Source organism: Geotrypetes seraphini, chromosome 16 (genome assembly GCF_902459505.1).
Source record: "Geotrypetes seraphini chromosome 16, aGeoSer1.1, whole genome shotgun sequence".
In the NCBI taxonomy this organism is placed as follows: Eukaryota; Metazoa; Chordata; class Amphibia; order Gymnophiona; family Dermophiidae; genus Geotrypetes; species Geotrypetes seraphini.
Window position 1 is genome coordinate 3,013,905 of NC_047099.1, and position 15,496 is coordinate 3,029,400.

Sequence of the window (15,496 nt, forward strand, 5' to 3'; positions counted from 1 at the left end):
TAAATGCTCCAATGTTGCTCCAACACTCTTAGAATTCCTACGAGTGTCGGAGCATTTAGCGCCCTGGGCTATGCTTATAATGCTTCCTGCTAACCCTGACATCTTACGTCTACATCATCTCTGCCATCCACAGACACAAAGCTTTCTCCGCCTGCTCCTCCCATCTCACGGTCGTCATTCTCTTCTACGTTATTCTGACAGGTTCGTATATAAGAAACCTCTACCATGGCTTAGTAAAAGGGGGCCTTTTTAAATACTAATCTAAGGAAGGGAATGTACCTGTGAAAAGATTTTCTTCTTTGGTACATTTCAAACTTCTGTTATCCCTCAAAGCTCCACAATGACCCTGAATTAGCTCCTGTGTATCGTTTTGGGGTTGTTGTTTTTTGCTCAGGTATCACATAAGAACATAAAAATCATTGTACTGGGTCCCACCAAAACTCCATCCGTCCCACTGTTTCTAACTGGAGTGAATCCAGGTCAGAGTCTATTTTTTGTTGCTCAGCCTCAAAGATGAAAAGTGGCTTTCTCAAGTCTTACCTGGATCATAATGGTCTTTTCCTCCAGAAACTTGTATAAATCCTTTTTAAACTCAGTTATGCGAAGTACTTGTACAATGCCTTGCATCTGCAATCTCCAGAACAATTATTGATTAAGTCAGGGAGTCTTAACTGTTTTATTTATTTAAAAATTTATATACCGTATATTAACTATACGGTTTACAAAGATTGCAATCATATCAGATTAAGCACCACATATAAACAGCTCTCATAGAAAGGAAAAGGAAAAAAAGAAAGCCTAACACAGTGAGAGATTAGAGAAACTGGGCCTCTTCTCCCTTGAAAAGAAAAGACTGAGAGGGGACATGATCGAGACATTCAAGATAATGAAGGGAATAGACTTAGTAGATAAAGACAGGTTGTTCACCCTTTCCAAGGTAGCAAGAAAGAGAGGGCACTCTCTAAAGTTAAAATGTAAGGAAGTTCTTCTTCACTCAGAGAGTGGTGGAGAACTGGAACGCTCTTCCGGAGTCTGTTATAGGGGAAACACCCTCCAGGGATTCAAGACAAAGTTAGACAAGTTCCTGCTGAACCAGAACGTACGCAGGTAAGGCTGGTCTCAGTTAGGGCGCTGGTCTTTGACCTAAGGGCCGCTGTGGGAGTGGACTGCTGGCCCGATGGACCACTGGTCTGACCCAGCAGCGGCAATTCTTATGTTCTTACAGGAAAGTGCTAACAAGCAATTGAGTTTTCAGCATGTTCTTAAAATTCATCCTCCCAGCACAGTATCGCTGTTTATTTATATACTGCTTTGAAAGTCTGGACCTTTTATCAGAGAAATGTATTTAAATGCTTAAAAGAAATACCTAGCTATAGATCATATCACCAAAGATGACATTGTTTCCCATCCAAATTCTCTGACCCCTTAAAATCCAGAACAAAAAAGACTCTGGAACCTGATGTTGCTGATGACGGCTTTATTAAAACAAACGGTAAACCCACAAATTTGAAACTGCAAAGTTTATGCAAAACTTAAGTCAGCAAAAAATCCCTGTTGGGGGGGACAGGGATTATGCAATGGAGGAGTAAAGTGGTTTTTTTAATCAGCACACGCACTAGTCACTTCATTAATGATTGGATACCATCCATCTCAGATAAGTTCTCTTATTTATTTATTTTTTTCATTCATTTGCTAGTTATATTTATATCTTCTTTTGGATGGTAAAGGGGACAGTGAAAACGATGATGGTCCCCCAAAGAACCTCAGGTCGGTGTCATCACCAGTCAAGGGTTCAGGGTCTGAGGTTTTCACAACTTAAATTATTATCATTTAGAGCTGTGATTTTAGAAGATTTCTTGATTATTTAAATATCACAGAGGAATAATATATATCTCTTCATATCAAAGCAACTTCAGTCAGCAACATCAGGTTCAGAGTCTTTTTTGTCCTGGAATTTTACTCCTCTGTGGACCCAAGGGGTCAATTCTTTGATCACCCTTTAAAATCTATGCACAGACCCCAGGTTAAGATCCCTTGCATCAGTGGAAAGCTCTCCGAATTTGTTTAAATAATGCTACCTGTTAGCTCCATGGACCATAATCTGATTTTGGCACTGTTGGAAAGGACTCCCTCCTCTGTATCTTCTCCCTCTCTTCTCAACAAGCTCCTCTGCTTCTGTCTAGGAATTTGGCCTCATTTGTGGCTGTGAGTGGTCCAGTTAGAGTCTGATGCATTCTCTCCTGCATCCCTCACATACTGCCCCCTCCCTATGTGAAAGGGAAAAGGATCTCGCTTAACAAGCAAGCAAAGCAACACAAAGGCAAGCGTGATGGCCCATGGGACCATAGGACTGTTACATATTATAAGAAAGCTTGGATTGGTTAGATCGGGCATCACGCTTGCCTTTTTGCTGCTATGGAACCTATGTGAGAAATGCAACCTTGCTACAATTCTTGTGTCCTGACCTCGATTTCTTACTGAGGTTCCTGGGGACTCTTCAAATATGAGCTCAACACCCGTTATACATCAAGTAAAGTCTGTGATCAAACTCCTTACCTCCAGGATGAGGGATGGAATTGCACCAGCTCCAATCTGGCGATGTTCTCTTCTTGGAAGTACTTTTACAGCAATGCGGATCCCTCTGGGGCAGGATCCCCACAGAGAAATCACAAGTCGTACAGCAAAACTTCAAGGGTGATTTGGTGTGTAGGTTTGGTTACAATCTTTGCTTCCATTTAATGATCAAGTGCAAAGGATCCAAACCAAATAATAAAGCGTTTGCACTTTGCAGCAGGCTTGCACTAGAAAGATATCCTTATTTTCAAATGCATCTCAATATTAAGGAACTCAATATTCAATAATAAGTTCATTATTTAATATAACATAGTAAATGACGGCAGATAAAGACCCGAATGGTCCATCCAATCTGCCCAAACATGCACTCTCTATAATTTAATGATTTAATTTAAATTTCTTGGATATTTCTGGGCCAGAAACCCAGAGCTCTGCCCGGTATTATGCATCTACTGGAGTCTCCGTCGACGCTCACTCCAGCTCGTCTAAACCATCCCAGCCCATCTTGGTATCCTGTTTAATCAGGATGAATGCAGGATAGTCTAAATATATTTTTTAATTGTCCAAGGCAGCTAAACTGATATTAAAAGTGTATTATTTGTGAAAACCAAATAAAAAAATGGCTGTACACGTCAAATGTGTACAAAGCAATTGTATAAGCTGAGATGTAAATAAAAGAACTGCGAAGTCACAGATAAACTTTCCCAGGTTCATACTGCCTAGGTCTTTTTCTAAAATACCATCACAAAAGCTGCTGAAATATTAACTAGGATACAGCTGCAGTGAAAACAGGCATATAGGCTTGCATTTCACAGTTACCGACAGGTCTAGACAAATCGGTTTTTACGATTGCTAAAACCCCATTTGGAATAGCCAAGCGATGTTAGTGCATCAATCGCTTGGCTATTTTGCATAGGGTTTTAGCTCATTTGCATGGCCGGATTGGAAAGTGGGTGATCGAGGGGAAAAACATGCGGTGGGCTGTTTTGTGCATCGGGTCAGTAACAGCGATCGTCACTAAAGCTGTGAAAACAGGTTTAGCAACGAACAATGACTTTAGTGCATCTAGACCTATTTTAAATTTCATTCCAAAATACTCCAGCAACAGTACCAAATTTTTCCCTCAAATTTTTCTCCATAAAGAAAAGTTTTGGAGCTGTAAGTAGAGATCTCCACTTCTTTTTCGAAGGTTGTGGAATGGCTAAAAATAACTGAGTTGATATTGAAGCTTAGAAGTCCCTAAGTGAGTTGGTGCTGAAAATTCCTTCTGACTACTCTGCTATAGGAGCATGGTTGGAGTTAAGGAACATATGAACATAGGAAATGCCGCTGTTGGGTCAGACCAGTGGTCCATCGTGCCCAGCAGTCTGCTCACGCGGCGGCTCCCAGGTCAAAGACCAGAGCCCTAACCGAGTCTAGCCCTACCTGTGTACACTCTGGTTCAGCAGGAACTTATCTAACTTTGTCTTGAATCCCTGGAGGGTGTTTTCCCCTATAATAGCCTCTGGAAGAGCGTTCCAGTTTTTTACCACTCTCTGGGTGAAGAAGAACTTCCTTATCTATCCCTTTTAACTTTAGAGAGTGCCCTCTCTCTACCTTGGAGAGGGTGAACAACCTGCCCTTATCTACTAAGTCTGTTCCCTTCAGTACCTTGAATGTTTCAATCATGTCCCCTCTCAATCTCCTCTGTTCAAGGGAGAAGAGGCCCAGTTTCTCTAATCTTTTGCTGTACGGCAACTCCTCCAGACCCTTTCTACGTATAGACAAAACGATATTCAGCTGTTATGCATATTCCCTACCCATAGTGGCAGGATAACCCTCCATAATGGCTGAATAACTGTATAGCAGCAATGGTTGGTGGTATATACATATATTGCCACTACCGAATTGGATGGTGGTATTGAAGTTACGTAGATTATTTAAAAGCTTCCTGGGGTGTTGAAATATTGGTCCAACTGTTTGAATATTTCCAATAGCCATTCATTCATTCAGTCAGTCATGAATTCATGTTTCACCAAAATCACTAAGTGGTTCATGGTGATGAAGAATATACAGAAACATTGGTAGATGATGATTTCAGACATTAGGGTTGAAGTTTGAGTTGTATGGTTTATAGAGGTAAATAAGTTCCATTGTTTTAGGTCTTGATAACAGTTAAACCCCTCCCATGAGCACAGAAACCCAGCCCTCAAGAGCAGCTGAAATTAAGAAAATCTAATCCTAAACCTGAAAAAAACAGCTACCTGTTTGTCTGCAAAAACTTCTGAAATGGAGATCATCTCTGCTGTCTTGTGGAAGGTCAATCCAAAATTTTGGCATTCATGATGAAAATGAAGACACATCTTGAAGCTCTGAGCAATGTAGAAGATCGTATACAATGGGAAGTATGATACAGGGAAAATGACAGAGGCATATGTCTTCTTATAGACTTTCCATGCACCTGACGACAAGGACTCGGCCCTTGAAAGTTCAAAAAATTGAACTATAATTCATAATAAGTTTCCAAGTTTATTTCAATTTGATGTACTGTTTATCATGGAATAGCTAAACACTTTACAATGAGAATTGAGTAAAAAAATATTCATAATAAAATAAAAAAATTAAACAATTACAATTAAAACTAGATAGAGGGGCATAATCAAAAGGAATGTCTAAGTCCATTTTCATCTAAGTCACAAGTCGTCCAAAGTAAAAAACAGCTTAGGACACATTTTCGAAAAATACGTCCACATTTTTTTTCATTTCAAAATTCGTCTAAGTATATGTCCTGTCGATCTGATCGTCCAAGATGCTAAATCATCCATCTTTATACCACATTTTCGGCCAACTTTTCGTGGGAGGGGTCTGCAAAGTGATGGACTGAACACCCAGACATGGCACCTAAATAGGCTCATTGTAGGAAGATTGCATCCTCCTTCTCAGGGCTTCTTTTAACCCTTTGTTTTTCAGGCTATAGATCACAGGGTTATACAGGGGAATGAGATGCTCGTATACAGCAGAGTGAAACATTTGTTTTGGCCAGAGAGCGGCCAAAGATAGGCCTTATCTTTGGGTGGGTCTATAACTTGGGGCAGTCAGGTGATGAATATCAACTTAACCAGCTATATTTCTAGTGGACAACCCCCCCCCCTGGAAATTCAATACAGGTGGCTGGACACAGCCCAGCATTGAATGTCTGAATTATCCAGGCTACCTTCCACAGTCTAAATATTGGGCCCATGGTCTTTACCTGAAATAGAGAAATAGAGAAACAGAGAAAAATAGAGGCAGATATTGTCCTCACCTCCAGTGGGAGACCATGCCACACATCTACCACTCTTTCAAATCCCGCACTGCTCCTTGTGACTCTGAGCAAGTCACTTAATCCCCATTGTCCAGGTACATTAGATAGAGTGGAAGCCCACCGGAACAGACAGGGGACATAAGAACAGCCTTACTGGGTCAGACCAATGGTCCATCAAGGCCAGTAGCCCGTTCTCACGGTGGCCAATCCAGGTCATTAGTACCTGGCCAAAACCCAAGGTGTAGCAATATTCCATGCTTGAGTACCTGAATAATTTGAAATCCGAATAGAATTGTAGGAGTCTGTTATAGAGGAAAACACCCTCCAGGGTTTGTAGGAGTCTGTTATAGGGTTTCAAGACAAAATTGGACAAGTTCCTGCTAAACTGGAACGTATGCAGATGAGGCTGGACTCATTTAGAGCACTGGTGAGCGGACTGCAGGGCAGGATGGACCACTGGTTTGACCCAGCAGCGGCAATTCTTATGTTCTTATTAAAATAAACTAAAGAAGTATTTTGTTAGTCTACTCCTAAGCCCGTCTTACCTTCTTCTCCCCCCCCCCCCCTTCATTCCAGAGTTTCCTTTCCTGTTCATTTATACCATGGAGGTACATAACTCTGCAAGCTAATGTTTCCTATATAGTGACATTTCAGATACCATAACAGAGTTATTAGGAAAGACAGGAGGCATGATAAATCTAAAGATACGGAGAGTCTTTATTATCAAACAGAGACTTCCAATGATCGAAAAATGTCTACTTTGTTTTATTATTTTGTTTAAAAATTTATATACCGCAAAAATAAAACTTTGCGGTTTATAAAATCACATACACACACCTTAAACGAATTCTATACATATTTCAACAGAACAAACACAGGAAGACTTTAACAGACTGTATCATTTTCAAAATTCTTTAAATTCATCCTACAGGCACAAAAAGGCACCAACAAAGAATAGCTTTAACATTTTCTTCTAGTCCATTCTCCCGCCACAGAATCGCAGAATCCCAGGCAGCGCATTCCAGAACTTGGCGAAACACAGACAGCCCCGATCTTAACACGAGAGATTAACATCTTGCCCTCCAAATTCAGTTTCATACTATTTTTGGAAAGGGTCATTCGATTTTGATGCAATCTTTATCTAGTTTTGGAGGCATTTTTGGTGTTATTAGTCGTGGATTCGTTGTTGGCCTCCCTTTCTCTGTTTTCCGACTGTGAACACAATAAGGGATGGTCTTCAAGAACTGGGATAACGTTCTAAGTTATGATGAAGATAAACTCAGGAATCTACTACAGGATGAAATAGAAGAATTAAGTGATGGCAAGATTGAATTATATCAAAAAAGAACATTATTAAAAATGAATTGCATTATTGTAGGGTATCAGAATCATGAAAGAACCACAGATGTTTAGAAATGATAACAAAATTTTAGATAAGTGCTGCACAATTTTTAATAAATGTGCTTTAAATTTAATGATTTAATTAATTGAACCATCTAAAGAAAAAATCGATATAAAACAGGTCATTCGATTTTGACGCAACAAAGTGAATCTTTGTCCAGTTTTGGAGGCATTTTTTCACCTTTTGGCGTTATTGTTTGTGGCTCTGTTGAAATTGAAAACACCTTTTAGGGCTTCTTGTACCACTTTATTTTTCAGGCTGTAAATTACAGGATTAAACATGGGAATTAAAATATTGTACAACAAAGCGAAGAGCTTGTTTTGCTCCAGGGACTGCATGGATGTTGGTCTCATATACAAACACATTATAGTCCCATAGAAGAGAGTAACGACCGTGAGGTGGGAGGAGCAGGTGGAGAAGGCTTTGCGTCTCCCCTGCGCAGAGCGGATCCTCAGGATGGCGGAGATGATGTAGGCGTAAGATGCCAGGGTTAAGATAAAACAGGGTAGGTCTACCATGGCACCCAAAATATAAGTCATGCTGTCAATTACGTAGGTGTTAGTGCAGGAAAGTTTTAGCAGCGCTGAGGGGTCACAGAAGAAATGGTTAATTTCATTACATCCACAGTAAGAGAGACGGGAGAGCAGGACGGTGTGTGCCACTGGGTCCAGAAAGCCAAAGATCCAGGTCCCCACCGCAATCAGTATACAGACTCTCGGATTCATAATCACAGTGTAACGTAGGGGGTGACATATCGCCACGTAACGGTCATAACCCATGACAGTGAGGAGAAGAAATTCTACACACACCGAAAACATGAAAAAATAGGTCTGGGTGAAACACCCAACTGCAGAAATCCTTCGATTCTTGTTTAAGAAGATATCGAGGAGCTTGGGAAGAGTGACTGAGGTGTAGGAGATATCGAGGAAAGACAAGTTACACAGGAAAAAGTACATGGGGGTGTGCAGGCGAGGGTCCAGGCAGGTCACGGTTATAATAGTGAAGTTCCCTATCAGGACAATCAGGTACATCAGTAAAAAGAGAAGGAAGAGGGGGATTTGCAGGTCGGGGAAATTAGGAATACCCACAATGATGAATCCTGTTGCTGAGGTGACGTTCTCCTCTTCCATTGGATTCTGGCTGGAGAAGAGATGCAGATCAGTCTCTGAATCAAGTCAGCTTTTGAGGTGCTGTATGAAAGAAAAACATGATCTCAGATAATGCTGGGAATTACCCAGAGAAACCTTAGCAATGGGAGGTAAAATTCATAATCTATGGAGCAAGTGAAAGCCAAACTGAGTAGGTTGGACTGTTCAAAGCTGAATAGAACTGGTTACCTGCTTAACATTACTTTGAAAACTTTAGAGCTGTGGTTCCCAACCCTGCCCTGGAGGACCACCAGGTCAATCGGGTTTTCAGGCTAGCCCTAATCAATATGCATGGAGCATTATATGCAAATCTCTCTCATGCATATTCATTAGGGCTAGCCTGAAAACCCGATTGGCCTGGTGGTCCTCCAGGACAGGGTTGGGAACCACTGCTTTAGACTGAGGATGGCTGGGCACAAATAACCTTTCACTGAAACTAACAAATTGATTATTTCATGCAATTATTACACGGATTGCAGAAATCTTGAGATGTCCCCACTACCGTGTTTCCCCGAAAATAGGGCAGTGGCATATTAATTTTGGATCCAAAAAACGCACTAGGGCTTACTTTCGGGGATGTCTTATATTTTTCATTTACAACAATCATCTTTCTCTTCCTCCCCTCTACCCCAATTCTTCCTCTTTCCTTTCCTTCCCTCCCTCCCCTCTCATCCATCCCCTTGTGCAGCAGAACCCCATCAACCCTCCCACCATGAGAATGACATACCTCCGCTCCGAGGAGTGGGGGGTTGCTGAATTGACGAGTCTGATTTTTTCAGCAAATCAGGCAGCACTAGTGTCAAAGATGGAGTCAGGGAGTATTGGGGACATTCGGGGGGGGGGAGCTTTGTGGGTTAGTCTTAACTAGGGCTTATTTTTGGGGCAGGGCTTCTATTAGGAGCATCTTTAAAAATTATTCTAGGGGTTGGGAACGAGGGCCGCAATCCAGTCATGTTTTCAGGATTTCCCTAATGAATATGCATGGAATCTATTTGCATACATTCCCTCCAGTGTATGCAAAATAGATCTCATGCATATTCAGTGGGAAATCCTGAAAACCTAGGTGGATTGCGGCCCTTGTTCCTCAGCCCTGTCATAAACCATAGAAGGCGAGGTCACCATTTGAAATACTGCCTTTTGGAAGCAATTTACAATCTAGATGGCACTGATATTAAAAGAAAAGAACACCATCATTTAAAAAGAGAGAGAAAAAAAGAGTAATCTAATCTAATCAGTAATCTTATATTTCGTTTCTTTTCAATTCATATTCAGAGCGGATTGCCACAGGAGAAACCTTATATTAAAAAAGATATATATTACACAAAAAGTTAAAATGAAGAGTAACATAATTTTCAAAAAAGAAAGTCTTTAAACTTTACAAAAAATGATTAATATGGATGCAGCCACCCACCTCAAAGCCCACGAAAGCCATCACGATGCAAAGTAGAATCTGTCCACCTTCACCTTCTTAGTTCTCAAAATAGTACACAGGGGCAAAACCCTGATAAAAGAAATGTGGATTGGAGCCGTTTAAAAAGCTCTTCTCCCTCCTTCTGTCAAATTATGGAATCAAAATTATGAAAAGAAAAGAGCTGTCGAAGATTTATTACTCTCTTAAAAGAGAATAAGTTAATTTTAAGAAGAAACGGATATTTACGCACAGTAGCGAGGTCTTCCAAAGCTGTCTGCCCTATCCATAGTTGTACCCAGACAGAGAGGGAAAATTTGAAGACTGGTGTCAATGGTTTAAAGTTCCCCGCTTGATAACTGCCTTATCAATCGCTCCTTTTCATGAATTTTGGGCCACATCTTTGGCATATTCTCATTATCCCTTAGCTTTGCTCTTATTTGCATGCTTTGAGAGATACCTTCTGTTTTTCTTATTTTGGGAATTTAATGATAATATTATTCCATTAGAATTCAAATGATTAGTCTCAGCTTCCTTTCAGGACGTCCCATCTCTTGTAACGTCTCCTGGCTCCCATCCTGTCCCAGATCCCTTTACGGGCAGTAGCTCAATCCACGTCTCTTCTGCTGTCTCTGGCACACAGCACGGATGTTGCACCCATGTACTCATTATTCGAAAGCCTCCGGCTCTGTCTAAGCCCATTTTAAGCTCTGGATTTAATTTCTCACCAGACACCTATCTCTGCACTTCATTCTTGCATCCTTAACCTCTTCAGAGACACCTAAGCCAAGCAGAACATTTTCCCCTCAGCAAAACATTCCCTTAAATATATTACCCCTGTGTCTTCCGTTGCATTGAGGCAGTGAATGTGTTCAGGAATCTTACCAGCCTTTGTCTAACCCGCCTCTTCATTTCTCTCTCTCATTTGTGCCCAGCACAGCAGACATAATTGAACTTCAGATAAGATGCTGAGCCTGGCAAAATGACAGTAATGAATGGTATCTTTAGGGCTCCTACCTTCAGGAGAAGAGATGGCCGTAGATCAGCTCTGATTTGGTAATCTTCAGCCATCAGAGGTACCAAGTACTTAACCTCCCTGTAAGTCTCTCCGGGAAAGGACCTCTGAGGCAATGCAAAGGACTGAGCAGACTTAGAACAAGAATAACAGGTCTATCTAAGGAGCTTATTTTCAAAGTACTTAGACTTACTGTGGTACTTTTCAAGTCTAACTGCTTGGAAAGTGTGTTTCTAAACCTCCTGCATCTTCTGAAATATTACAGATTGGACTGCCCAGTGATCTTGGCACAGAGCCCAGTGGTGAGAAGGGTTGGGGGGCATAGTGAGATAAGCATGCAGAGTTCTAATTCCTGTGTGTGTGTGTGTAGGGTAGTGTGTAGGTACATAAACACAGCCAGAAGACATATATAAAACACACTTATACACCTCTGCACACAGAACATACATGCACAAACAAAAGACAGACAGACAGACACGCACGAGAGTGGAAACAAAACAAAGTGACACACTGTAAATGCACCTAAAGCAGACACATATAGATAAGCATACAATTATCATATCCTGCCAGTCTTGCTGATCCATAGTGGCTTGTGCGTGCGAGTCTATGAGAAAGGATGGGTGAATATAGTAACATAGTAAATGACGGCAGATAAAGGCCTGAACGGTCCATCCAGTCTGCCCATTAGTTATATCCATTACAAATACCGTACATGATTCAATTAACTTGTCTCTTCTTTAATATTTCTGGGTCATAGACTGTGACGTCCACCTGGTTCCAAATGCTGAAGTTGCCGTCAGACCACTAGCAGGTTGCAGCGGTTTACATCTAGAATGAAAAGAGCTACAAACATAAAGAATTGCCAGGGACAGGGAAATCGTACAACCGAGGCCTAGCCGAAATGAAGTGGGAATCTGGTTTTTAGTTGAGCAGCTTGGTGGTCTTTTAATGATCTAAGAGCAGATTAATGTAATCCAGGGCGGAACCAATGAGAGGAGAATAATTCTGATAGCATAACAGGTGCATGTTACATACAAGAAGTTGGATTAATATAGAACTGTTTACTATCACGATGGTTATTTTCACCGGTAAGCAGCTTTTAGAAAATTCACTCAAGGCATGTCAATCTTTAATGACCTTATATGGAGAGAACGGAGGCGACATTTCAAAAAGTTCACTGATATTTGTATTTATTTGTACCCTGCGTTTCCCAAGGCAAGTCATAATAGAGTCCATACACAAACAGAATCACATACAGTACAAGAAATCAAACATGAATAATGTAAAGCCTCCTAAGATTACAAAGAGGCATCAGAAAACTATAAATCAAGTCCCATATTTCATCTTACAGAAGAGGTGTTTCTTCAATATTTTCTTAAAACTACTCAAACTTGTTTGCTGTCGTAAATATCCCGGAAGCTTATTCCGCTCCCGAGGACCCGCACATGAAAACACGCTGGCTCTAGCCCAGTGGTCTCCAACTCAAACCCTTTGCAGGGCCGCATTTTGGATTTGTAGGCCTCTGAAAAAAAGACAATTTTGCGTGAGGTATTTATAAATCTTTCCTTTTGGCTAAATCTTAATAATAATATTGTCATTTATAGCTAAAGGGACATATGATCAAGAAACTGTTTTATTTTACTTTTGTGATGATGATAAAACATACCGAGGGCCTCAAAATAGTACTTGGCGGGCCGCGAGTTTGAGACCACTGCTCTAGACACAAGTCTGCATTTAATTTTTGCCCTTGGATCTCACATTCATTTCCAAAGGTATACAGACTCATGATCTGCCGCTTGCAGGGCTTCTTTTCCCTTCCTCACCCTCAGGATCACCTCCCCACTGTGCCTGGGTACAGTTGAGCACATTTATAGACCGAAATGCCTTGGAAAATGAACAAGTGATGTTAACCACAAAACATCAACCCCATTGTGCTGCAAAAGAGTAAGCCTTAAAAAAAATAAAAATCAGTTATCATGGTCTTACGTTACGCTCATGCAGAAAGGTGAATAATTAAAACCAGAACCCAAATTCAATGATTTAACGTGGCCACATCAGGACATATTTGCAAGTCTCAAATACTGCATCTGAGACTCATTGGTCTTTAACTGTACCCCTCACAATCTTTGCTCTGTTTTTGTAATTCACTTGTGCCTCTGATCACTGCAAAAAAACAGAAAAGTTAGCCATTTACATGCATTGCATCGCTGCTCAGAAAAATATAGATGTTTACTAAGAGCTGTACAGACCCCAACCGATTTCACTTCATCAAAACGGAGAGGGAGTCAAATAGGAAGCACAAGGGGCCTTCAAGTTCCGAGCAATCAAATAGCTACATATTCAAGGACCCGACATGGTCCACGTTTCAGCGCCTCTACCTACAATCCACACAAGATTAGCCAAACAAGAAACACTAAATACTGACGTGCTCAACAAGCAGCATCCTTGGTGTGGTGAAAACGAAACGTGCACACATGCGTTCTGACTACTGAGTGCAATAAAACCACTCGCATGTGTGCACGTTTCATTTTGCCGCTTGTTGAGTTCATCAATATTAGGTGTGATTTATTTGGCTAATTTTGTGTGGATTGCACAGGCAGACATGCCGAAACGTGGACCGTTTTAGGTCATTTAATAAATAGATTTTTGATTGCTCGGGACTTGACGGCCCCTTATGCTTCTTTTTTGAACTTCATCAAACAGAAACATTTATCGTCTAGTAAAAACATGTCTTAAGGCAGTTTTCACCTCTTTGTTTTTCAAGCTGTAAATGATAGGATTAACCATTGGAATTAAGACATTATATAACAGAGCAGAGAACTTGTTTTGCTCCATTGCCTGTTGGGACGGTGGTCTCATATACAAAGAGATCATAGATCCATAGAAGAGAATAACGACCGTGAGGTGAGAGGAGCAGGTGGAGAAGGCTTTGCGTCTCCCCTCCTTGGAACGGATCCTCAGGATGGTGGAGATGATGTAGACATAAGACAGAAGAGTTGTAACAAAGCAAGGAAGGGCTAAGAATGACCCAAAAATGTACGTCAGGCTTTCAATGGCAGAAGTGCTGGTACAGGATAGTTTTGGCAGCGCTGAGAGATCACAGTAGAAATGGTTAATCTCATTGGATCCACAGTACGATAAATGTGATAGCAGGACAGTGTGTGTCACTGGTTCCAAAAAGCCAAACATCCAGGACCCAATTGCCATCAAGACACAGAGTCTTGAATTCATAATCATAATATAGCTCAGAGGGAAACATATGGCAACGTAACGGTCATAAGCCATGACTGAAATCAGAACAAATTCTGCACTAGCTAAAAGCATAAAAAGATACGCCTGTAAAAAACAAAGATTTCGAGAAATCCTCTGACTCTTCCTTAAGAAGATGTCCAGCAGTTTGGGGAGAGTGACTGAGGTGGAAGAGATATCAACAAGGGACAAGTTCGAGAGGAAGAAGTACATGGGGGTGTGCAGGCGAGAGTCCAGAAACGTCAAGGTTATAATCGTGAGGTTTCCCATCAGGATGATCAGATAAATCAGTAAAAAGAGAAGGAAAAGAGGGATTTGCAGCTCTGGAAATTCCGGAAACCCCAGAATGATGAACTCTGTCACCGTGGTGATGTTTTCCTCTTCCATTGGATTCTGGAAAGAGAATATAGTAGGAGAAAGATTTAAAAGAGAAGCTAATGATTTCTCTATTTAACCCTCTCTCTGACCTTACGGGCACAACTTATTTGCTTAACATTAAACTAACAGCATTGAGCTGGCGTAGTGCGCGGTCATGTCCTGCTAAAAACACTAGTATAAGGAGCCCTAAGTCCCCACTCCAGAATGTCCTTTTACTAAATGGATACATTTTAGATGGACAAATGGATGTGAGCTCAGCGTATTTTTAGAGTTGACTGCATCAGTATTTCTTTACCACTGAACTCCAAGAGCAAGCTAGTGCCCAGAGGAGACTGCATAGGGTCTTTCCATGGAGCTGGAGAGTTGGCTAGGGAGATCTTTGATGCCGGTTCTTCTCTTTGCTGTCTCCATGCCTAGCTCTTGTGCTTTGACACACAGGAAATGTTTATGTGTCTGAGGTGTCTGGAACTTTATTTTTAGAGGGGCTACGTGAAGGATGTATTTCCTAACAAAATCTGACATTCATTCTTATGGTAAATAATGGAATACATGGATAAAGGCATAAAATGCAAGATTCACCATCTACTCTTAGAGGAAAGACACTGAACTCAATTGATCATTGATCTAACTAGCATAAAAAACATAAGAATAGCCTTACTGGGTCACACCAATGGTCCATCAAGTCTGTTCTCACGGTGGCCAATCCAGGTCACTAGTATCTGGCCAAAACCCAAAGAGTAGCCACATTCCATGCTACCGATCCCGGGCAAGCAGTGGCTTCCCCCTTGTCTTTCTCAATAACAGACTATGGACTTTTCCTCCAGGAACTTGTCCAAACCTTTCTGCTCTTACCACGACCTCTGGCAATGTGTTCCAGAGCTTAACTATTCTCTGAGTGAAAAAAATTTCCTCCTATTGGTTTTAAAAGTATTTCACTGTAACTTGATCGAGTGTCCCCTAGTCTTTGTAATTTTTGTCAGAGTGAAAAATCGATCCACTTCTATCTAATCCATGATATGAATCTCTTGAATTACCTGTC

The 15,496-nt window shown here is 41.1% G+C and overlaps 2 protein-coding genes across 2 annotated transcripts; both read right to left on the reverse strand.

Moving 5' to 3' along the window:
- Positions 1-7,435: 7,435 nt before the first annotated feature.
- Positions 7,436-8,350, reverse strand: LOC117350322 (olfactory receptor 6M1-like). Its single transcript, XM_033924574.1, has one exon. The coding sequence runs from the start codon at positions 8,288-8,290 to the stop codon at positions 7,436-7,438; it is 855 nt and encodes a 284-aa protein (XP_033780465.1). The 5' UTR covers positions 8,291-8,350.
- A 5,189-nt stretch (positions 8,351-13,539) lies between these two features.
- LOC117350323 (olfactory receptor 1G1-like) lies at positions 13,540-14,466 on the reverse strand. The gene has a single exon (XM_033924575.1). The coding sequence runs from the start codon at positions 14,464-14,466 to the stop codon at positions 13,540-13,542; it is 927 nt and encodes a 308-aa protein (XP_033780466.1).
- Between the last annotated feature and the right edge of the window lie 1,030 nt (positions 14,467-15,496).

What these genes read in the sequence shown, in the direction of transcription:
- LOC117350323 (XM_033924575.1), bottom strand. Translation starts at nt 14,466, where the DNA reads ATGGAAGAGGAAAACATCACCACGGTGACAGAGTTCATCATTCTGGGG.
- LOC117350322 (XM_033924574.1), bottom strand. Translation starts at nt 8,290, where the DNA reads ATGTACCTGATTGTCCTGATAGGGAACTTCACTATTATAACCGTGACC.